The 25,223-nt window shown below is 43.8% G+C and overlaps 1 protein-coding gene across 1 annotated transcript in view; it reads right to left on the bottom strand.

The window, feature by feature from the left end:
• TBCK (TBC1 domain containing kinase) overlaps positions 1 to 25,223 on the bottom strand; it is a 233,466-nt gene that overhangs the window by 144,666 nt on the left and 63,577 nt on the right. The window contains exons 8-19 of the mRNA XM_066573900.1: positions 19,849 to 19,910; positions 19,232 to 19,293; positions 17,452 to 17,600; positions 17,227 to 17,362; positions 15,462 to 15,561; positions 11,624 to 11,673; positions 11,089 to 11,215; positions 9,480 to 9,578; positions 8,980 to 9,042; positions 7,086 to 7,212; positions 4,667 to 4,717; positions 626 to 709 (exon numbers count right to left, since the gene is read on the bottom strand). Of these exons, the coding sequence (XP_066429997.1) occupies positions 626 to 709; positions 4,667 to 4,717; positions 7,086 to 7,212; positions 8,980 to 9,042; positions 9,480 to 9,578; positions 11,089 to 11,215; positions 11,624 to 11,673; positions 15,462 to 15,561; positions 17,227 to 17,362; positions 17,452 to 17,600; positions 19,232 to 19,293; positions 19,849 to 19,910 (1,110 nt within the window). The remainder of the gene's footprint in view (positions 1 to 625; positions 710 to 4,666; positions 4,718 to 7,085; positions 7,213 to 8,979; positions 9,043 to 9,479; positions 9,579 to 11,088; positions 11,216 to 11,623; positions 11,674 to 15,461; positions 15,562 to 17,226; positions 17,363 to 17,451; positions 17,601 to 19,231; positions 19,294 to 19,848; positions 19,911 to 25,223) is intronic.

Genomic DNA, 25,223 nt, shown 5'->3' with positions numbered 1-25,223 from the left:
ATCAAGCACTGTTCAACCATAGTTATTACATGTACAGATTTCTATATAGGCTGGTAATTATCTGAGGTTTCCATATGCTCTCTTAAGGCATATGAATGTTATAGTGTGTTCCCCAATCAAGACCCCTTTCATTCTTCTTAGTGGTAAATCCAGTTAAATGGCTTCCATATAATAATTCCCCATGGAGCAGCCACCAATACGAGTCCCAATGGTAAAGTCCCCGCCGATCAGCACGGATGACGTAATCTAGCAATCTGCCATCAATTTCTTAATATTGTTTTTAGACAAATCTCTCTGAATCCTCTAATATATTTCTCCCACTCTTTATTAGATGTGATTCCCCTTTAACCGCTTAATACCACTAATATCAAATAATGCAATATTTATTTGCTCTCTGGCGCCAGTGAAATTCAAGATGTGCTGCTACTTGTGCATGCCATCCATATGACGTAATATGGCAGCGGTCATGTGATACGCAGACATACCAGCTTTGTCTGTGCCAGGTGATGCCCTATAGCTCAAGGCATCCGTCACATGCTCAGATAAAGGAGATTATGATGCCTGTCAGCCAATAACACGGCAAACAAAACATTTGACAATTAACAATGTAATGTAATCAGCTTACCTTGAATAACATGGGAATTGTCTTTCAAAAAGAAATTGTACAGGTACTTTGGTATGAATGCGGACATACATGCATATGCCAGGGCTAGAAGAAAAGGGAAGAATTGTGTCATAGTTCATTTGCCACAATGGCGTCCACACCTTCATGTCTGTACAGCATAAACACATCCCTTTACCTCCATGGGGAAGATTTACTAAGACTGGACTTTCATGCACCAGTCTGAAAGAGGATCAAAAAAACTGTTCAACTAAAATGCAACAAATTAATTAAAAAGTGCACGGTTTCTACTAAATGTGTTACATTTTGGACTACAGGGATAGGTCTGTCTCTCTTTCTTGGCTTTTCGCTGAATAAATCTGTCTAAAAGTTGATGATCCTGTCCCAAGTCTGGTACACAATGCCCACTTTTCAATTTTTGGCAAGCAGATTGTGATGTTTTGTGTCTTTTTGGGTCCATGGAGGGGGTGGTGTTACTAATTGATGGCACTACCACTAGATGGGGCTAAGGAGAGGGTGCTCTCACCAGATAGGGCCAAAGAAGGGGAAACATTACTAATTGGGGGCACTATTACTAAATGGGTCCACTGCAGAGGTACTATAACTAAAGGAGCAACTAGTGGTAGGATAGGGAGAGTGTGAAGAGATGAGTTGAGGTTAGAAATAGTTTTCATGGCAGTCTGGGCTCAGGTAAAGAATAAAAACTAAACAGACGTCACCAATCAGAAGAGACGTCACCTGTTATCCCTGGAGGTGACTGCACTATTACTGTGGAGAACTGGTATCTGATAATATATGGTGACTGTTATTTAGAGGTATACTCGAGGTATACAGAGGTATACTGCTGCTTATACTCGAGTGAGGTAAAAAAAACAACGAAAAACCTACAATACTCACCTCCCAGCCGGCATCTGTGTCCCCGGCGTGCTCTCCCCGGCAGTGTTGCAAGCTGCTTGAGAATTTTCCCTGCCCGGCTTTAAATTCCCCTGCCATCAGTGCTGTGTAGGTAAGCGCTGTGATTGGATCGAGCACCAGCCAATCACAGCCGGCGCTCGATCATTCACAGCCATTCAGTGGATGACATCACTGAATGGCTGAAAGTGGTTTATTGAGCGCCGGCTGTGATTGGCTGGTGCTCGATTCAATCCCAGTGCTTACTTACACAGCACTAACGACGGGGGAATTCAAAGCTGAGCAGGGAGACGACAGCGGGGAGAATTCTAAAGCAGCTTGCCGCACCGCCGGGGAGACCATCGCGCCGGGACATAGACGCCGGCTGGGAGGTGAGTATTGCATTTTCTCTTTACCTAGTATATACCCGAGTATAGCTAGGCTTATACTCGAGTCAATAAGTTTTACCAGTTTTTTGTGGTAAAACTAATTGACTCGGCTTATACTCGGGTCGGCTAAGATAGATATACATATATATATATATATATTTATTAGTAAGAGGGGGCTCAACTGAATTCTAAGTTTTTGCTACGGGGCTCTATAATTTCTATGTATGTCCCTGAACCACCTGTTCATATTTGTGAAGCTGTCAACAGCTAGTGCACTAATATGGGAAGTGTCTTTGGGTGGTGCCATCACCAGTTGGTGGTACAACACAGGAGGCATTGGAAGCTGGCATGGGGCTATAGAGCATAATGCCATAATATAAGAATGGTAATAGTTAGTTGTCAGGTTTTTCATACATTTTCAGGTAAAATAAGAGGTAAAAAGCCAACATTATGATAAGCCAGTCCCCCAAACTGCCTTTTTTTTTACCCTAGCTAGTATCTTTTGGTGAAAAAATTTGCCTCTTTTTTATTAGGTCAGAGAAGACTATTGCGTCAGATCGCAGCAGAAGCTGGATAGAAAATAAGGCAGACACTATTGAGAATAGAGCCTTATAAAAGTTTAACATGAGGTCACTGGGTGACTGCACTATTTTCTAAGTTTTTGTACAATCCCTTTGTTTGGTTCCATTACGTCTTGCTAACTCTTTGCCATGATGTGGTGGAAATTTCTTTCCCAATTCTGACTAGTTCTTCATTTCATTGATAGGGTACAGCACAGACATACATTATGGTTCAGTAAAAAAAAAAATCCAGCCGCAAAGGCGTTAAAGAAAATGAGAAAACATCAGGAAATATAAAGAGAGTCTAAAAGCTGCAGCTCAAATTGGACCATGTGATAAGACTAAGCCGTAGTACTGTTCTAGCTCTGCAAAGAGAAGTATAATACTAAGTTTATGATACAACAGCCATGAAACCACTTCATAGTCATTAGCAGGTAATGCCGGCTGGCGTGGGAGGGAAATGACAGCATTAAACAAACAAAAGGGGAGTTAGATACTATTAAAATAGGAAGAAAAAAAAGATATTTAAAGCAACACACACCTCCCAGGCTTTCATCATTGGAGCTGAACATGTAGTTATTGCTACAAAGCATTACTTAAGACATTGCTAAACAATGCTGAGAAGCTTCTAGAAGGCACAATGCAAACTTTAGAAAACTATAAAAGGTAACAGAAAAGTGGGATCAGTCAACAATGCATCATTTTGAATAAACGTGGGAATTCAACCATCAGTTGGCATTTATGTTAGTCATATTGTGTTCTTGCAGGTAAGTTGGAGATGCAAACAGTCTGTAAAGCATCATTAAAGTACGTCAATGCATTGTGATGATGGTGATGCTTGGGTGGCCAAGTAACAGTGAGTGGGAAGTAAGCAGATAATGGACTAGCATCAGCGGTGTAGAAGCGAGGGCGGTCACCGGAGGTTATAACATGCTCATCTCATTCATAAAAGAGCAGGTACGTCCCTGCTACGTAAAGGAGTGGGAGGAGGCGACGCCGGTGCTCAGATGGGGAATGGAGACGCCCGAGGTTCTCACAGGCGTTAAAAAAGCAAAATGCAAACTACTGTCTTCTATTACCATATGAAAACGGGGTGTAACTGCAGTAGGGTTACCTGAAACACAACTCTACATAGAAAACAATTTAACACCTTAATGACCACAGTCTATATGTTTTTATGGCTGGACTTTTTGGTGATTTTGGATACAATCGTTTTTGGATGATCGGGAAGGGCTTTAGGTAGAGTTTACATTATTGTTGTGTGGAGACGTGGTAATCTGTGTCTGCTGGGAGGGCATGCATGAGCACCCTGCGGTCTGTCAGATGATTGGTGGGTTCAATGTAGAAAATGTAATTGCTGCTGGCCTTTGCTATATGCAGTGATCAGGGAGCATAGGATATGTAGAGGGAGCCTGGGAAAGGGGCAAACGGAGCAATTGACTGGGGCTTCCATAACCAACACTGTCCTCTAGGGTCATGGCAACTGACCTCTGCCCGGGTGCCCAAAGGCTTCATTTTCAACTAAATCTTCCTTCTCAGGACAACAGTGAAAACCTATTGCAGAGCAGGGAGTCATAAGCTACAAGATGGCGGTACCACATATAGTATATCAGTGCCCTGGTGCAGCTGACGCAAGCATGTCCCCACAGTGGGCCATCTGTGGTGGGCCGCTGACATTACAAGTAAAAAGAGACCATAGCCGCTCCACTCATCATGGAAGCGAAGTATGGGGAGTATAAGTTTTACTAATGTCTGGGGATTAGGGAAGGCACTATTACCTATGAGGGGCACAAAGGTAGGCATTTTTATTGTGTATGGAGCACAAAGTGGGTTGCCATTAGTGTTTTATGGTAAGAATAAGGTATTTTATACAATAGTACTCCTTTTCTGCCCCAAAATAGTAACAACCACCCTCATATCTATTTTGTATAGGGCACAGCGGTGGGCATTATTAGTATGTGGGGGCACAAGAGGCATTATTACTGTATAGAGGCATAAAGATGGGAAATATTACAATGCAGGGCATGAAGAGGAGCATTATTACTGTGTAGGGTTAAATGGGGCATGGTTACTGTTTATTTAGGGGCACTGAGAAAGCAACTGTTATAGTAGATATATTGTGCAATTAATTAGAACAGAGTACTAAACCTGAAATTATGCTGTAGTTAAAACTTTATTAGTCATGTGAAATAATATACACTTACCTTCATTGTTAAAATTCAAATAGAGAAATGGAGCACACAAAGAATCCAAACCTGACAATACAAAAGTGGACATTCATAGTCATAAAGACGAAAACCATCACATATCTCAACACAGACAGCCCCGAAAATCTGATGGTTTCTGACATGGAACTGCAATACTGCATATTCTAGAATCTCCCAAGAGCAGAAGACGGAGAATAGCCGTAACCTCTTATGGGACTCCTCTTTCATTGTGCGGAGGAACAAGGACAGGCACCAATTGCATAAAACCAAAAAGAAGGACTGGTGTAATAAAAATAGATAGGATTCATCTTTCATAGTGACTGCTATAACCAAGGAGTTCCGGCTGCTGCTGAGATAGTTTGTTGTATGCCATCCCTGTGAGGAATATAAACCTCCTATCTACAGTACAGCAAGTCCGAGCTTTTTATATCGGCTCCTCGGAGAACTCGATAAATGAGAAAAGCTGATTACAAAGAGAAAAAAAGCTGTGTTGGATGCACATGCCTTCCTGGGGATTTGTCCGATTGTTCCCAAAATCTAAAGCACAAATGTAGAAATAAGGAGGCAGCACTACATGCTGACATGTCCCCTTTGAGAACGTGGTAACAGGAAGCTTTAAATCGGGACTTGGATTAGACACTTCCATAGAGTGCACTGGTTGTACCAATGTGATTGTAGCTCTGATAGTAAACTGCACTTAATATTTAAAGGTTATGTGCATTTTGGCAACCATTCTTCATAGGGGGCATGGACTAACCATTTGGGTGATTAGGCACTGCTATCAATGGTCATAGGCTTTATGGGAGGATCCAGAACGCTTTTCTTTGAATGCCTCGTTTCCCCTCTTACTTCCTGCCTGCCCTTATTTCAGTGCATCTAACAAGAGAAGAAGCTTTTATTCAGACCCATAGGTCTCCATAAACTAAAAGCAATCCCTAGGTATAATTCGATTCTTCTGTCACATGCTGCTCCCTTCCATCTGACCTTTCTTAACGCTAATTTAATGCCTGTCGGTTAGAAAGAAAGGTTGGCGAAGTGTGAAGCTAGAGAGTCATATCTATATCTACATCATGCTCCAAACTGTTGGATGGATGGGATGCACAAAACGTCAAGATACATGAGATGATCTGCAAATGTGGCTACCTTGGGGTTCACATCATATACAAATATCAGAGAATAAATATACCATAACATGGCAGCTAACTTCATTCTTCAATTCCTAACCAAATATAATTAATATTATTTTCTTTATTATTAGAGATGAGCGAGTATACTCGCTAAGGCACATTACTCGAGCGAGTAGTGCCTTAGCCGAGTATCTCCCCGCTCGTCTATAAAGGTTTGGGGGCCGGTGCGGGTGATAGGTGAGTTGCGGCGGGGAGAGAGGGAGAGAGAGATCTCCCCTCCGTTCCTCCCCGCTCTCCCCCGCCGCTTCCCGCCCCCCACCGGCCCCCGAATCTTTAGAGACGAGCGGGGAGATACTCGGCTAAGGCACTACTCGCTCGAGTAATGTGTGCCTTAGCGAGTATACTCGCTCATCTCTATTTATTATCTATCCATTTCTTAGTTAACACCAAGAAAAGAGTTTGGTGCCGTGTTAGCCAGTAGAACAGAATGTTTTTGTGCACAGTAAGAGAAAACTAAATAATCTTGTTGATACGATACCTTTCAATGGCTAACAAAAAAAAATGATGTTAACAGAGCAAGCTTTCGAGACTATTTAAGTTCTCTTATTAAGGCCTGATGAACGAACACCGAACTGGAGCAATTAGTCATGAGTTGTCAAATGACAAATTAATCTGCTCTTGGAGTGTGGAAGAAAACTGACCGGACCCAAACTACACTGACATGTACTAACCTGATGTTACAATATAACAGAGATGAGTCTCCAATGTACAGCAGACAGGCGGAAGGAAGGCATAGAACATATCAAGTTCATAGAATAATATATAAATTCAGAAATACCCCCTGAGGAAGCTTGGGGCTAAACACGTGTCTGGGTGCAGGTGGTAAGGCAGGCTTTATGTACTGTTACGTATGTATGTAGGTAGGTTCAATCTTTTGTATGCTTGAAGTGTCATTCTATATGATTAAATGTTTGTTGATATATGGTTTTGCATACATGCATTTCTGAACGTATACATTATTCTATGAACTTGATATGTTCTATGCCTTTCTTCCGCCTGTCTGCTGCACATTGGAGACTCATCTCTGTTATATTGTAACATCTTTTTAATTGAAATTAATAAAATACAGAAAAGTTGTTTTATGGAAGCTTTGCATGTTGACCTATTATTTTGTAAATTAATTGTGCGGCAGAGCGTGTGCTGCTGGTTGTGGGAAGCTACCGTGATGCATTATACTATATGTACTAACTTGAGGATTCATGTAATGATGCTTTGTTAGCACAGGTTACCTTGCCAGTATACCAAGTTCGGATGTGAAACCACCCAAGCTTTTAAGACCCTTCGAAATTTTGCATGTCCTTCAGGTGATGACAGCAGCTCGTCATATTGATGGCATCGTGGAATATCGACCTCAATCTAAAAAGCAGGGAATTAACATTCCAAGTATATAACATACTGAAACACAAGATAATAATGTAATTTTCGCAGCATTTTCTACCCACATAGCATAAATATAATAAAGCCAAATGAAGGGTCAACCAAGGAACTGGATTTGGTATAAGTAGTATCTTTTACTTGAAGAGTTAACAATGATCGAAAAAACTACCGGCATGCCAGATGTTTGGATTAGTTTGGTCCCGACATGCTGACCAATGAATGACACAAAGGGCAGAAGTACTGAATGGGAATTATGCCTCTTCAACTGTATTTAGAGATGAAAATAGAGCGGTGTATAGACTTTCTATGGATCCATACATCTCTCTGCTTGCATTTCAGAGCAAAACTGTGCAGGGTCAAAAAAGTAGTAGGCGCACAATGCTCTGCTAAATGTTCCTGCTTCTCAACTTCAGTGACTGGTGGTGGTCTGAGGGCCTGGACACCCACCAATCAAAACTTATGCCATGTCAGCAGGTTTTTCAAATGTTAGTTACCTTTTAATAATATACATCAATAGGCCATGAAAATAACCCAATTGTTTTACACCTCTGTTTGGAGTAGTCTTGGACACACTCCCTGTCTCATCATTTGTTCAGGCAGGCACACCATGTGACCTATGATGTGTCCCAGACTACTTCAGACAGACCCTGTGGCTAAACTATAGTCAAAGATCTCCCTCCCAGTAGAGCCAAGCTAAAAAGCAGCCAAGGAGTAAAAGCTGGGGAAAGATGAACAGCAGGTAATCAGGCCCCATTCATATAGACTTGCGTATCACTTTAAAGCTCCTGGCCTTGTGGGCCTTTTTAAAAGGGTACGGCATTCCCATTCCAGGCTTTTAGGCAGATCCACAGAATATACCATAAAAGTCTGATAGATGTGGGTCCCAACTCTGCTGGATGCCAGGAGTGGTTGGGAGTAAGGGAACAGAATGGAGTTACGGCAACAGCGCAGCACTCACGCCACACTCTCTATAAACATGCATGGATACAGTATGTAGACCCAAGCACATTTATAGAAACCATAGACCCCATTTAATCATAAAAATAGTACCCATAAGTAATCAAAATGCTAATGACCACTTGTCTGTGAGTGACCGAGTTACATGTGATGAAGTCAAAGTCATGTGATCAGTCACCGGAGCTCTGAGCTCCGCCCCTTTTCACATGACAGTGACATCATCACAGGTCCTTTATCCCTGTGCACTGAATGAGGGATTACAGGCGGGCTACATCCCCCACAAACCGTTGCGCCTCAGTTGCTATTGATACAACAGTACTCAGTCTGGCAGTTTGCAGCTGGTCGTGAGACAGCTGGACACCTGTGTGGAGACTCCAATAAATGAAATCTCACAAATGTACACATACACAACTGGCGGTGCATATTGACCAACAACAACATTGAAGCATAGTCCTTCACCACTATCTTCAGTCTCCTGAACGTGATATCATGTCATCTCAAGTGCTAATGCCGCCAACACCAGTCCAGCCTTCATCTAATCGGCAACCGTTGTTCAGTGTTGTAACAAACTGTCACTGTCATGCAAACATGTCACCACAGAGGGTTCAACGCCGCTGTGAAGCTAATGCAGCTTACATGATACAGCGACAAGCCACGATTACACCTCAGCCACCAGCTGAAGTTCGTAAATCTAGCACGGAAATATTTTGACCAACTCCAATCCCTTTCACCATACTGTATTAGTAAGTGGTGCATTGCGCCACCAGAAACACTGGTACTAGTCATTACCTGACGGTCAGTAGGAATTGGTGTGTCCTTGTCTGTAGAATCATACTTTTCTTGTATTGCACCCTTTAAAAAACAACATGGAGATACATAAGACCTTAAAACTGCAAAGTAATTATTGTTTCATAAGTAATATATTTTATTGTAACTAAAATTGTGAAATTATAAAGAAAAGCTTGTATGGAACTTGCAGGAAATACCTTGCATTTACTTCTGGGGACAACAACTTTAATTGCTCTATACCACACAGTCTTCTGTAATTGGTACAATATGTTACCCAAATATTCCTCTATGAAAGGTGATACAGAGGATCGTGGCGCTATGTAAGTAACTCAAGCAATGATACTACCACTGTGTAAACTGCCACAAATGCTGAATGTGACATCAAGTAATATGTTGGTAGATCGATTTTGTCGGGCTGCAGGTTAAGTTGTCCTCTTCATACACATTACCACGTTGTCAGAAACATCTTTTTGTTGTAAACCCCCATAGATGATACTCACTTCTACACCCAGCAGCGCCGCCCAGGTTAATCCTCTCAACAGGGGAGGAATGTCCACTCTGGCTTCCTTCCAGATCAGATTCTTCTTGTATGGGTAAGCCTTGAAAATATGCGTAAAATGTTCTTACTAAAAAGGGTTTTCCCACTAAAGACATTTATCCTCTATCCATACCCCAAGAACAGCACATCCCGAATATCCGGAGTGAATGGATTGGTGGGGTGCGTGTGGGACTGCTGCTCCATTCACTTCTATGAGAGTGCTGGAGTTAGCTGAGCGCATCCATCACCATCAGTCCTATAGAAGTGAATGAAGTGGTGGCCACGCTTGCGCACCATTGTTTCAGTCACATTTGGGGTGTGATGCCCATGTGATTACTGAGGGTCCCAATGGTTTGACCCTAACTTATCACTTATCCTGTGGTTAGGTGATGAATGTCTTTAGCGGGAAGATCCCTGTAAGTGCATTTCACAAACAAAGAAAAGAAGAGACTGATTAAACTGTGCACAACAGTCCTACCTAAGGCCGGCGGCACACAAATGGTTCGGATTCCGCATGTGGGAGCGGAATCCAGCCCTGTGCCCGGCCGGCATCCGCGCGTACCTTTCATTATCTGTATTGCAGACGGAGCCAGCGGTTCTCCATCGGACATGCGAAACACCGTTTTTTTGTTACAAAACGTTGTTTTTCCTGCGCTGTCGCTAGGCGATAACACAGGTATACGCAGCAATCCACATTTGACAAAGCGAATGTTCTATTCTGGTTATAGATGTGGAATGTCGCTGATCGCCCGGGTGGGTGACAATTGCGGATTCTACAGTCCAAATCCGGTCATGTACCTCTGTCCTAGGCTAGTTTCACGCAGGCGATCGCCATATTACAGGCAATTTTGGAGTATCAGCGATGCTTTTCCTGTGAAAACTTACACCTGGCTGCCGCCCGCGATTTTATGGGTCAAAAATGAGAGTTTCTAATGTTAAAAACGCATTGCACAAAAACCGCAAGTTCGTGCGTTACGATGCGATAAAAGGGTGGCTCCATAGGAAAACAGGAAAAAAAAAATCCCAAAACGCAGAAAGATAAGACAAACTACGGTTTTCAAATCTCGCAATATCAAATGAGTGGAAACCATTGGTTTCATAATTCTGCGTTTTAACTCACTCTCCCATTGCACGAATTTTACGTCAGTGTGAAAATGGCCTAAACCTTATTTGCGGCCGTTGTACCATTTTCATTTTGCATTAGCAGTCCATGCAAGTAATAGCGGGCCATGAAGAAACGACTACCATGCGGCCCACCATACACACAAAGAGGTATACAGTTAAACAGTTTTTGAAACATTGTAAATGTATGTGAAACATATAAACCTGAAGAACAGTTTGAAGCAAAAAACTTTAAAAACTCCGCTACTATTCTTCCTAAATATATGTCAAATATTTTCGGCCATCAGAACCGGAGACTTGTGAGCTCTAGTAGTGATCATGCAGTTGGGACATATACTCGGCCGTCAGCTTCCCATAAGGAATACTGGGTTGTATTCAGCAATGCAGACTTTGGCCTTTGCCTGCGGTCTGTGACAGCCGCCTGTTCACACCACTACAAGAGTACTTACTTTGAGCAGCCTATCAAACAAGACAATGCGGTTGAGTTGATATTCCGTGTCCCTTTCTCTGATAATCAGGGGCAGGTTGGATGTGGAGAGCTCGTTGTTACTACCGGAATGAGGGACGTTTGACTGGCTGAAAAGTGATTAGAGAGACAAGAACAAATTAGCAGCTTGTTCTAGACACACGCGTGCCCCATCTGCCACCGACAGCTTGTGCCTGGCTGACGCACAGCAGCGGTCCCTGCCATGCCCCAGCCGTGTCTGTGGCGTCTCGCTCTCCGGGGAGTCGCTCATGAATCATTAATAAATAAAGCTGATCAGCGTGATATTACAGCAGCGCTGGTAACATTTTGCACTGCCGGTTATTAGCATCGCTATGTATGCCAGGTACAGTATGCATAGTGCTCATCTGATGAGCCGCGTGCCTTTAGAGTGCCCGCGGGAATAACGCTACTGTAAAAAGATAAGCGTCACGAATGAAACTGTAGCACAAGGCATTACCATATGTATATCGGACTTATCTGCGGCAGTATATACTCACTCTTCTCCGAGCAGAGGATAATAGGCTTCACCGGGAACGTCTTTCAGCCTCTAGAAGGTTAGAAAAATGCATCTATAACTTATGATTACACAGATTTTTATAAGTAATTCTGAAGTCAGGGGCATAGTTAGTGTCTTAGAAGATTAGGGGCACAAGCCCCAAGACATACGTTTCCCCTCCTCCAGTCATCTCCCCCCCTCCCTAAAGAAATTATAAATCACAGACGGCATATTTATGAGACAACACAGCAGTGCAGATACAGCGGCTCGGCTCTAGGGTACCTCTAAATAATGCAGCCGCCAAATAAAAGTCAGATGCCAGACCTACACAGTGATAGTGATGACAGTGCAGTTACCTCCAGGGATACAGGTGACGTCTTCCCTGACTATAGTCAAACACTTCCCCTTTACTTGTCTACCCATGCTCAAACCTTGGTGAAGGCTTCGCTCTGTCACAACTCATCTCTACATAGAAGTTCCCCATCCTGCTGCTACTCTTCTAAGTGCCCCCTGCACTGCAATTATACAACCTTTGTGCCCCCCCCAGCACAAAATGATAGCTGTACCCTGCAAACAAAAATTCCCTCCGTAATTAATCATACCCCCATTCATGCTCTCAGTCATACCAACCCCTTTTGTGCCACTGCACAGTAATGACATCCCCTTTATGCCCCCCCCCACTAGCAAAAACTCTCTGCACCCGCCACAAGGTAACTGTGCCGGTTTTTGTGTTCCACCCAAAATAATAATACCCCCAGTAATAATGCGCCTGCACAGTAATCATTTTTCCTTTGTGCCCACCTTGTGATTACAAAACAATTAAAACTTCAATCTTCACCTAATCACTTCCTCACATCAAGAAGAACGTCTCACACGTAGTACCATGGGCTTGGAGCAGGCGCTGCAATGACTTACCTGCTTCTCACCGCCAGTGCTCCACACGCCCTAAAGTGGCCGGTGGTGAACTAGAATGGGTAGCGGGTTGGGAGCCAACAGCTTCCTGCTTCACCATATTATTCAACTATACGGTTGAATGTTGTGGTTGCCCCGATCTCTGGGGCATTAGGCCAAAAGTCTTGGATACCTAGTGCTAGCGATGCCTCTAGCTTTAAGTAATAAATATAATGGTTTCCTATGTGAGGCTGAGACAAGAGATATGATGCCCTCCCCCAAATCCAACCTCATTCTGCCATCAAAACCTAAACTATAGCTTTATAATGGCAGTCACAACGATCTCAATAGGGTATTGAGTTACAAAGATTGCATCGCTCTAAAGGCATCAGACAACCTACAGTAGGATTAGACCTAGCCGCACACGAGGTACGCACACTACCATCTAAGGCCACATTCGGATGGCCATAGGGAGTTGCGCCTGGATATGTCGGATGCTACTTGCATCGGACAGCACACAGACACCCATCCATGTGCTGTCCCACAGTTAACAAGATTTTGCAGAACTAAACTATTGATGACCTGTCCTCAAGATAGGTCATCAATAGTTGACTGGCTGGGGTCAGTATCCCCACCGGTCGCTTCAGTCTATAACACACACAGTGATATACATTTTATAGCAGCTCAGTCCCATTCACTTGAATGGGACGGAGATGCTCCCAGACCAATGACCATGAGGTCACGTGCTTGAGAAGAGGTAGCGGTGCTTGTGCGAGTTGTGCGCCTCTTCAGATACCTGATCCATGAGAATCCCGAGTGGAGGACCCCACTAAACAACTATTGATGACCTGTCCTAAGGATGGGACACCAATATTCGAGCCCTGGAAAACCACTTTAATGCTACTCTTAAATACATAGGCCATGTTTAGTTGACTGTAGTGTCTATAATTGCAGTCTCTCTAAGGCTTTGTCTGACCGGCACCCCAAATTGTTAATCTTTATCCAACAGTCCAAGACAGAGGAATAGCATGGGTGATCAAACAGCACTGAATGGACCTACTGTCTGCTGTCTACTGGTGTCACTTGGTGGATGCCAAGACCCTACGTGGTCTTATATAGTCTGTGGAAGAATTCACAAGCTGACCGGAACACAGTTAGTGTTTAAGCATCCATTCGGCATACAAGATTCAATGCGTATAAGGGCATTTGAGGACTAATCTACATGCACCATGCGTCCTCCAAGGGGAGAAAGAGTAGGGTGCACTGGTAGACCGTAGACTAAATAATAGCATGTAACACCAGTCAGCTGCTTCCGAGGGCACAAGATACTGTCTTGTATCAGATAATAATAATAATCTTTATTTGTATAGCGCCAACATATTCCGCAGCGCTTACATAGACAGGGGATACAGAAAGACAAAAGTACAAACATTACAGAACCACGGTTACATATAGTAATCAATTGATGGAAACAATAGGGGTGCGGGTCCTGCTCCAACGAGCAGACGTGGGAGACAAGACACTATCTTAGCACTTTACAAGCATGCAGGCACAATAAGTAGTTACGCTCCAAGCACCGGATGTAAAGGAGGACAGCAGAAGTGATGGGATGCATGGAGAATCTCAGTGATAAGGACAGCATAATACATTAGTACATCTGCAGTCTTTGGAGGGGACATAAAGGGGGCGTCACACTCCACTAATACAAATATACACACGGCCCATACAAAAACACAAGGAAGGCAGTTTACTTATCCCAACGCACACAAGGCTAGACAGGATCTTCACTGTTCCAGCCATGGACTCAACTACAGAAACGGATTTTCGTTCAAACGATCTCTTCAAAGGGTGGTTTCATATCTGCGGCAGGGGTTCTGCTTTTCTGCTCTGTTTGGGGAGCAGGAAAGGGAAGTCCCCGCGGCCAAATGCTTCCATCTCTGGATGAAATCAAACAGTGCCGGATGGACCCCATTGACTATAATGGGGTCTGCTCGCTTTCCAGATTCTGCTATGCTTAGCTGGATCTGTGACGGAACCTCCGACTAGACGTTCCGATGCAGAGGTAAAACCGGCCTAACATACAGTAATGTAAAACAATTGGTATGTTTTAAAACAATACTTGGCTGGATAGTGACCAGGCTGCCAGACACTAGGGTGGTCCGCTCTTTAACCCTTTCCAATCCACTGCCTGATGTCTGAAGACATTCAGATCGAAGGCTGTACAGCTCCGATGTCGGAAGACATCTGGCAGGGTTCTCTTACTGTACAATCCTTGCTGCTATGTTGTCGGGGGCCTCTCTAGCATGTCCCATACCGCAGTACTGGCTCTAGCCAGCAGATGGTGTCATTGTATAATGGCAGAAAGAGAAAGCCCCTTAGGAAACCCTGAATCTAAAATTGGATTGCAAAGGGTTAATAGTTTTTTTTTCCTATCTCTGGATCAACCAATCTAAAAGAGGTATTCCAATACAATCCATAGGATATTACAAAAGTGGGTGTCCCATAGAAGAGGCCATAAATGAAGAAAGGAAGAGGAAAAGAGAGCTAACTGCAAAAAAATAAAATATCCACCTCTCCCTTCTTGAGGCCGCAGACCACATCCTACAAATAAACGGGGGTCGCAGGATCCATGTTGTAGGATTTAGAGTACCACATAACCTGGGATTCCTTCATTGCTTCCATCCCACCAAACTGAACCTAACAAACCTGGATACATGTTATGTTCAACCATCCCAGCAGGTTCCAGATGACGAGTATAACTCCTGGTACATGAAGATTTGCCTATCCTGGGGTTACCGAGAAGGACTGTGTGAGGGACACTTTCAATGCGTGCCGTGATTTGGCACTACCAAGTCTAGCAGAATCATTCTTAGGCAAAGAAATGTAGCACGTATGTTGGCTGGAGATACTTCTCACAAGCAACATAGAGCATGACAATCCATTCTTACATTTCTGAGTTGGCACAGAGATAAAGTCACCGTCGTGTCATCCAGGAGGGAGCTTCTGTCTCTTCCACGGCCAAAGCTTTCTCCATCTTCTAGTAAGAGGCTACATGAACAAGATAAGGTACAATGTAAAGAATAAGTAATAATCCGGAGCAGAAGTCCCTCAACTATTTAAACCACAGGTGTGCAGCGCTTGTCCTGTGTCATATAGCTGGACTCCCTAGAGGTCTAGGACTTCCTACAGGCTATGTTCCTGGCAAACCTTTTATTGGCTCCGGCCCCAAATATATGGATGAAGACGTCAAACTAGCTGATGCATAGTAATGCCAGTGTTTAAAAACCACACACAAAAACATAGTATCTCTAGAAGAGCTTAGTAACCAAACTTGTATAAGCACCCTGCATTATTCAACTTTCACCAGATGGTGGCAGCAACGTACATGCTGACAGAAACATTTTTAGGACTTTTATTACGTGCATTAAGCTAAAATGTGTTTTTAAGGCTTTTTTTTAATATGCTGCTCATGGTAAAAAAAAACAAAAAAACAAACAAACAAGAAAAAAAAAACAATAAAAGATCCTACAGTCAACCATCTCAGGTTCTGCACCATTAGTACCGCATCTCCGTTCTCCCTGACAGCATTAGGCTGGGCTCACATGAGCAGGTCGGATTCTGCATGTGGGAGGCCCGCAGTAGATTCCAGCTGTGAGTCCGGCTGGTGACCCTGCGTACCTCCATTAACTGTACTGTGGATGACTGTGGAGGACCGTGCCATCACTTATCAATGACATGGATACTCACAGCCCAGACGCAATGTTAATTGTGTATCGGCTGCGGGTCAGACAGCCGCCATTGACATCAGTGGAGGCCGTCCACACAGATTCTGTAGCAAAAGAGAGCATGCTGCGCTTTTTCTCCCACTTGCAAAATCCGCAATTTGTATCCGCAAGTGCAAATGAAAATAAGAAGGCTCAAGCCTTCCAATAGCCGCTCTGTACCGCTGGTCATCTGCGTGGACGGCGATCGCGGAGTTCACAATACAAGTCCGCCTGTGGAGCCCAGCCTTACACTTACAGGCTGCAGTCAGCCGGTTGATGGGACATCATAGGCTGTTGCAGCCAATCACAGAGCTTAGCAGTTAAATACTGAGTGATATCTTACATAGAGAGCTTGTACAGCCTGCAAGGACACCGGGCAGTGCGAATGGAAGTGCTGGGAGAGGGATGGGTCGGTATAGGAACTTTTATTGTTTTTTTACCCTACTGAACATCTTTGGGATGAACTGGAACGTTGAGTCAGGAAATATGAACAGCGTGCATCTTCTTTGAGAGAACTTGCAAGGCATTTGCAGGATGAATGGATGGAAATCGCAGTCCATTTTCAAAAAAAACTCGGAAAACCACTTTAAAAAGATCTGTCCTGTTGAGAGGTTCCATTTAAGATTCAACAGGGATCTGAAGCTCTGATCTCAAACTACAGGAGGTTACTTGTGATTATTGCTGATAGTAGCTCTTTTTTTACATAGCTAATATGGCTGTAGGATAATGTTGTTGCTGTCATACAATAGTAACTCAAAAAGCAGTTGTGTGCTTACTCACCTTCCCTTTGTCTAATATTACATTTGGTTATAGAAACAAGACCAGATCCAGTGTGAATACACCTTACGGCACTGCTTACTGCTTAGATGTACAGTAGCTTCCTAATTCTGTCCCTGTCAAAAAGTTTGCTGTGGGCTGTGCTGAAGACGAAAGGATTCTTTCCACTTACTTCGGTAATGTGCAAATTGGTGGCTTGGACTTTATAATTCCTTTACTGATCAATTCTTTCTCCAAGTCTCCTCCTGCTAGGCACCAGAGGTGGTACACCTCCTCAATGGATCTTTCTGCCAGAAACTCACCTTCATCTAAAAAAAGATGGGAGGAGAAGGACTGAATATGCATTTCGTCTCTGGAACGTTCTGCTCTAATCTCCATTCTCAAGCAGGCACAGTACCTTTACACAGGAGACTGATGTCCTCCGGCAGAAATAGGTCAGCGCATCTCAAAGCGGAGGAGAACAGGCTGGCAGGTTTGCAGTAGGGCATGTATGTAGGGGAGATTTCAGCGAACGCGCTATCGGAAAGTAAATCTGAAGCTGTGGGCCTACAAGTATAGCATGAATTATTAAGTAGAGTAAACCACTTGAAGACAAACATTCAGTACGCCATCGGAAATTTGGAGTAGAACGAGTCATGAAATGCATTTTTTTCAATAATAGGAAGTTTAGAACAAAGAAAATAGGAAAAAACTTTTAGAATACCAGGCTACTGAAAGGGTTAATGTGGTTTAGTTAAACAGAAACTGGCGTCTGACAGCCGTCCCAATGACTACCGTGACAAGAGCGATAGCTGTTCAGTGAGTGGAGACGGAGATCTCTGCTGGCCACCCGCCTCCATCCACTGCCAACAGGATGAACGACTGCCTGTTTATACTTGGAGAGAACTACGTTCGGATTCACTGAGCTGAAATGAAACGACTAGCGCCTACTGAGCAACGTCTCGCTCAGTACCCTGCTGGGTCAGCAGTTATCTGTCATCCATTCTGTGAGTGATTATTTGGGCAACTATTGCCCAGTGTAAAAGTACTCTATATGGATTATTATGTATGATCTCAATGAGTCAGATACCTTGACTCCTAATCTCCAGTGGTGAGGTGGGGGGTACCCAAGCCTTGCCTCATTTTCCCATTACTCCTTTTGCTTCTCACCTTGCTTATTTTTGTTGTTTCTCTGCTTTTCTTAATTTGCGTTGTATATATTTTTTGCAGTATTTATATATTTGTGATGGTACGAAAATCATCTCTTTCTTACTTACTTGCTACTTGAAAAACAAACTACTGAAATAGTACAGTTTTAACAAGAAGGACAAGTGTTGATTGCTTTGTTGCTACTTTTTTTTACTTTACAGCAGTAAATATGTATCCATTTTGTATCCATCTTGTATGTTTTAGCCTGTCATATTATATTGTTGTCATTTTCCTTTACCAAGAACTTTGCAGATATACAAGAAGGTAAACAACCTTGCTTGGTCAGTACATCCCGTATGGTCAGCACTCTGAGACAAGAGAACCGGACTACACAACCTTGGTGCTATCAGCTCCAGTTCTCCAAGAGAAGGCCATTTTACAGAAGTCTCATGAGAAATAGTTCCAATCGGCCTGAGAGAAGTCCTGCCTCTAACTAAGACGTCACTGTTCTTGTTTACTTTTAATAACCAATCATAATAAATGAATTATATAACAAATTATAATTCTTAAAAGTGAGGCGTGTTCCAGCCTTGTTGCAAATGTCTTTATACTTTCTGCTTGTTAACGGAATAAACAGACGACTTCCAATCACATCCAATGCGTGTGTGATTTGTAAACGTCTTCGAGCTTCAACATGAACAATTACTTTGGATACCTAAAAACATACCAATTAGCAAATATTTGTGCTAACGGCAGATATCTTTAACATTTTACAGTTTCTAAGACACTTTCACATAAGAAAGGTCGTTCTGAGACACTAAATAGTTAAAAGTGAAAACATCTATAAAGTGATATGACCAAGCTAAATGGCTTATACCCTAGAGTTAGCTATCTGTGACATAATTTTGACCTTGTGCCACGTTCTAGCGCTACTTCACAGTGCCACTAGTGTACTGTAGTATCCGCAGCTACCAACAGTTGGAGAGCAATATGCTATTACACTTCTTATTGGCAAGTTATATTATCACCGCAGCCTACAATGCACTCACCTTTTTGAGGGATGATAAGTAAGGCATTTTCTCAATAAAGTTAGGACATTTCCTGGAAGACTCTTCGAATAATGAGCAAAAAGAAACTCAGTTATTTAAGACTAAAACAACATACAATAATGAAGAAAACGTGATTAATGCCAAATCAGTTGTTGGGTTTCCACCTTGAACTACAGTATTTACTTGGTATCAGCTCAACAGTCTATTCATCCGGTATTTCCACATCTACCTTATATGAGCAGGTGACATCTGTGCCGCATCACACATAATGTGAGTTCTATAGCTAATATTCTGCTTGGTACACGATACTACAATAAAAGTATTCTATTGAACTTTTTGGATATTAATCTGTGCTGTATTATTACAAGACGACACGGTAGCACCAGGCGCTGTAATAAGCATTTACACGCAGTGGTGACAACCACAGAAAAAGGGATAAATCCAATTGCGCTCTTGTTACAGATGATTTGAAATGCTATCTGCTAGAATTGATGAAATGAGACTCTCTGCTGCTCTCCAGCGCCACCTACAGGGAATATCACTAGCCATCACCTCTTAAAATGCATGTCACTAGCTATAACAGCAATTTCCTGGGAATAGCAAAGCGCTTCACACACCTTTATCACTTCCACACATCCATGTTCTTCAGCGAGCACGGTCACAATGTCATCAACGCAGCCTGAGGGAACGAAATAACAAGAAAATGAGTCCTGTGCTGTACACGCTAGTACTTGAAGCCACCGGAAAATAGCAAGCTGGGAATTACATGGTGAGGGCTGGAAAGCTAAATACAGCTGGGGTGGAAGTGTGCGAGTAGCAAAACAAACACATGATTAAATGCAGATCAATGCTTCCTGCAGACAAGACACCATTAGCGGGGTGCGCTCGCACTGGAGGAAGACCCCTCATCGGGGCGTATTAGCAAACATCACTCTAGCAAAACCTTCAAGACAAATAAGAAAGATATACGAGACCCTCGGCCGCTGACTACGGTCGGTTTTGTAATTCTGTCTCTTCTGTTATGTACCCTAAATAGGGTCATACGTGTTTATGAGCTTTCAAGGCGGAGTCGCTCTCTTCAGGGCGATCGCCCCACATGTTGCTGCATAGGGTGGTTTAGTCACTAGTCATATTTAGGGACAGGTGTCCATTCCCTTCCCAGTTCACCCTCAAGAGGAACCTCCTGTGGACGCTAACAGGTCCTATACGAGATTGTATTCAGCCATTTGGACTGGTCTTCAGGAGTAGCAAAATCTAATCCCATCTACTGAAGCCAGATTGGCATAGGGGAATTTCATATGGCTATTCATCTTTTATATACGTGTGTTATGGCGTTATATAGTTAGCTGTGATCAATATAGTAAACGGAATGGGAGGACTGGAATACCCAGGATTATTCACCCTGGAAAAAAGACGGCTAACGGACGACCAAATAACTGTGTATAAATACATGAGGGGACAATACAAGGATCTCTCCCACGATCTGTTTATACCCAGGACTGCGACGGTAACAAGAGGGCATCCGTTACGTTTAGAGGAAAGCAGGTTTCATCACCAACACAGAAGGGGGTTCTTTACTGTAAGAGCAGTGAGACTGTGGAACTCTCTGCCTGAGGACGTGGTGATGGCAAAATCCATTGAGTTTAAGAGGAGACTAGACGTCTTTTTAGAGCGCTATGATATTACAGGATATTGACATTAAATAACCAGGAGGGTTGTTGATCCGGGTATTACAGTCAGGTAGGAACTATCAAACGTTGATCCAGGGATTATTCTGACTGCCATTATGGAGTTGGGAAGGAATTTTTTCCACCAAATGGGGTAAATTGGCTTTTGTCTCTTGGGGTTTTTTGCCTTCCTCTGGATCAACAAGGGGGGAAGAAACAGGCTGAACTGGATGGACATTGTCTGCCTTCAGCCTAACATACTATGTTACTAATATCTATTACTTGCATTACTTGAAATAGAAGAAAAAGATGAAGTCGAGCAACCTCAATGTGAAAAGATCTGAAATAAGGAACCTGGAGCTTGGTCACAGGGACAGGATGGCGTAGTCCCCACAAAATGATGTACCCACATGGAATTGCAAACACAGAAGAAATAAATAACAACTTTCTTTTGGAAGGGTGAATATGACGCAGCCTTCAGACAACGATGACTGTAATATATGTTTTTGCCAAAAGAGATCTTAGCTTATTGATGACAACCAGCTTGTAAACGCGTTTCGAGGTATGTGAACCTCTTCCTCAGTACTTGCTGGGATACACATCCCTGACAGTGTATCTTAGAGAAAGTTCTTTCGGCGCTGAACTTTACCTAAGATACATCTTCAGGGACGTGTATCCTAAGCGAGTACTGAGGAAGAGGTTCACATACCTCGAAACGCGTTTACAAGCTGGTTCTCATCAATAAGCTAACATCTCTTTGGGCAAAAACATATATGACTGCTATCTATGTCTGAAGATCGCGTGATATTCACCCCTCCAAAACAAAGTGTTTTTTTCCTTCTTTGTCTGCTATTACTTGCATAATTGCCACCTATTGGGGTGACAAACTAGTGTAAATTGTCACCTTTGACATCTAAATTGTCTTAAATGTTTGACAGACAGATACATAAGATACCAGATTTCAAGAGAAGCAAGCCTTCATAGTGTCTACAGCAGTGTTTTCCAAACTCTAGTCCCCAACAGGCCATGTTTTCCGGATTTCCTCAGTGCTGCACAGGTGATGTAATTATTGTCGGTGCCTCAGACATTACCACAGGGGTTTTTACTATAGGAGATCCTGAAAACATGATCTGTTGGGGTCCAGGAGGACTGGAGTTTGGGAAACACTGGTCTACAGTCATCTGACTCAAGTGGATGATGGTGAAGGGACGGAAAAAATTAGAATATGTCCATGCTCTGTGATCCTTCAATAAAGGGATTGCTACTAATAAAAGTTAGCACCTATCCACAGGACTGCTAGGACCCCCATGATCACTAAAACAGGACTCCCAAGCCGCCCCCCCACAACCCCACTCAGCATACACGAACAGTGAGGAGGAGATTGAATGGAGTGACTTTCAAGCAGTCATACTGACACTCAGGACTGGACTGCCCATATGGCAATTGTAGCAAATGCCAGATGGACCGTTGTCCTCAGTAGGCTGCTCTGTTTTCCTGCCCAGGTGGCAAACATTACACTCCCCCCACTACACAACCTACTACCCGGTAGTTACTGAATGTAGGGTAGCGCTGAGAGTGCACTGTGGAGTGGCAGGGGGCCCAGTATCCTCCCTACCCAAATACCAAAGCCCCCACCACCTCGTCACCATGTGGGTGGCCTCCTATTCTACACCTTCTTGCTGATCTAGAGTCCCTGGCCTTTGTGACAAGGTATCTCCGCAGCCCGTTCCCACCCAACACAAGGGATCATGTACATTTGTCCACTGGCTCTCCTCCACTTTTAGGTAATCAGAGTAAATACATTCACTGTCATGGTCATCCCTGACCCTGCCATGGGAAACTATAACACAAAGCATGACCTGACAGCTGTAGACCTTCAGGACCTGCTGAGAGTTGTAGTTTTATCCATGATATTGCAAGTTACTTGTTACCCTCCTAAAGGGGTATTCCCAGCTTATAAAAAGACAGCATATCTCTAGAGTATGCCCTCACTTTATGACTGTGGGGGTCGGACCTCATGAGACTCCCACTAATCCTGAGAATAAGAGCTACAGGTCTTATTATTCAATGCTACGTCCCCTTAAAGGGGTTGTGTTATTAAAAGAAAAAAAGGCTGGCCATGTGATAAAATTTAAAAAAGGCAGTATACTCAGATGTATTTCTCCTCCCTTCCTTCCCGGGGCACAGCTGAGTAGCTCTTGTTGCCCCATTCCCTGGAGAGGACGGCTGCCAAAGTCAGGTGACTGCTGTGGCCAATCAGAGGCTGCAGTGTTACTTTCCCAAATTTTGGTATGAGCATTCTGGGCACCATGTTGCCAAGAGTTAGTAGCAGCCTCTAACTTGCTCAGTGGTCACCTAATTTCCAATGGCCGTCTGCGCCAGGTGACCGGGCACCGGGAGCCGCTCAGCTGTGCCACGGGCCCTAAGACCATTGAGTATGCTGCATCACAAGGCCAGCCTTTACAAATGTTTCTTCTTTCAATGATACAACCTCTTTAACAGTTTTTCCCTACAGAGCAGTGCTCCCGTCCACCCGTCTATGCAGCACAGTTACCCCTAGGGTCCTCACCTATCGGGAGAACGAGGGGTCCACTGAGCCACACCCATTCATTGACTACATACTTCTCCTCTATCCGGTGGATAAGTAATAAGTGGATAAGAAAGTGTTAAACTTGACACAAACCCTTTAAGAAGGTTGCCCACTTATCTACTCTACCTTCAAAGCATGTTAGTACTCCAGAAGGCTGGTACATTTCCTGCTCTACTGCTTCGCAGCGGTGCGTATGAATGTCGCACATACACAAGGTAATTGCGTATGCACGGCGTTCATTACACGCACATGAGCCCGGCCTTAGTGCAATGCATGTACAAGAACGCTCTAATTTCCCTATTGGTAAAGTCTTTCCCAGTTCCAACCAGAAGAACTGATAAGAAGCCATGGGAGCTACCGGCAATGCAGATTCCGTGCTCCATCAGTAGTGACTACTTTTGGGCACTTTCCCCAGGAGGACTGCCTGCCTGCACACAGTTTGCTGGTTCTTCACAAGGAGGATCTATACTCTAGTGCAGAAGCGGATACAAAGGACCGGAGACAGCAAATGGAAAACCACTTCAACAGTCTTTACTGGCGTAAATTATAGTGCAAATCTATGCGTGCTCCTGGCAGGTGCAGATAGGAATCTGTGGCGCTGGTGCCGGGATGTAGTACAGAGGCATCACATCACTGCCAGCTGCACCCCTGGCATGGCAGACCTGCTGGGTCTTAAATGGAAAACTGCAAAATAAGAAATATCTATAAAGAGCAAATATCAGATAGAGCTTTTTATGGCCTCATGGAGGCATTCTGTTTAACTCCTTGAGGGCACAGTTATTAGACCCTCATCCCTACACGCCAGGCTGCCCTGTGATATACTTTCCAGGGGTGGGGGGTGATCAGGGAACGGGGGGAGACCCCTCTGTCTGTCCAGCCAATTAAATTCCACAGTTAGATCTAAGCGTTACAGGCGGCAGATAACTGCGGGAGATATTCTGATGAGGAGGAGTTTTTCAGCAGCACAAAAGATCCCATCATCCGATGAACGAAGCGTTTGTAGGCTGACTGGGTGCAGCTTCACTCGGCCTGATGATCGGGTAAACATATGTTTCTTCGCAGGTCATTGCCCAATCATGGTTGTTGTTAGCCGTTTAGTCGTTCACGACCGTCGGTGACCCTAAGGCTTCATTCACACAAGCGGTTTTACGTGGCAATTTTGTCGCAATAACACACAGGCCAAAAATGACGACCATCTGACCAATGCATTTGTTCAGATAGGCCATTTTCCAGTGCCAAAAATTGGTCGGCTGGAAAAAATAGCGCATATGGCCGGACGATTTCACGCTGGCCAGAAAAGATAGGTCTTGTCCTATCTTTTGACGAAATACGTCAGCCATTTCCATAGACTCCTATGGGTGCCTATTAGAACCATTAGAAAAGGGAAGGGAGAGGGAGTTTAGCAGCGACTTGCACTGCTAAATCTCCTCCCCTTGCCGGAAGCTCCCATAGGCTGGGGAGGGAGTTTAGCAAGGGTAGCTCTGCTAAGCACCCACCCTGTCCCGCCCCCTCCCCTTGCCGGCACCCTGCAAGGGGCAGGGAGGGAGTTTATCAGAGCTAAACTCTCTCCCATCAGCTGACAGTGTTCCGGACTGTGGCATATACATGCAACGCACAGCCATCTGAATGGGAGAGGAAATGGTGCGGCTGCCTCTTGTTCATGCGATTTTCGGCTGCAATTCGGGTGGCCGAAAATCACACCGTTCATGCGAAAGAGCCCCAAAAATGAACTCCC

This window comes from Eleutherodactylus coqui, chromosome 7 (assembly GCF_035609145.1).
Source record: "Eleutherodactylus coqui strain aEleCoq1 chromosome 7, aEleCoq1.hap1, whole genome shotgun sequence".
Lineage (NCBI taxonomy): Eukaryota > Metazoa > Chordata > Amphibia > Anura > Eleutherodactylidae > Eleutherodactylus > Eleutherodactylus coqui.
This window is presented reverse-complemented; position numbering and strand designations above follow the sequence as displayed.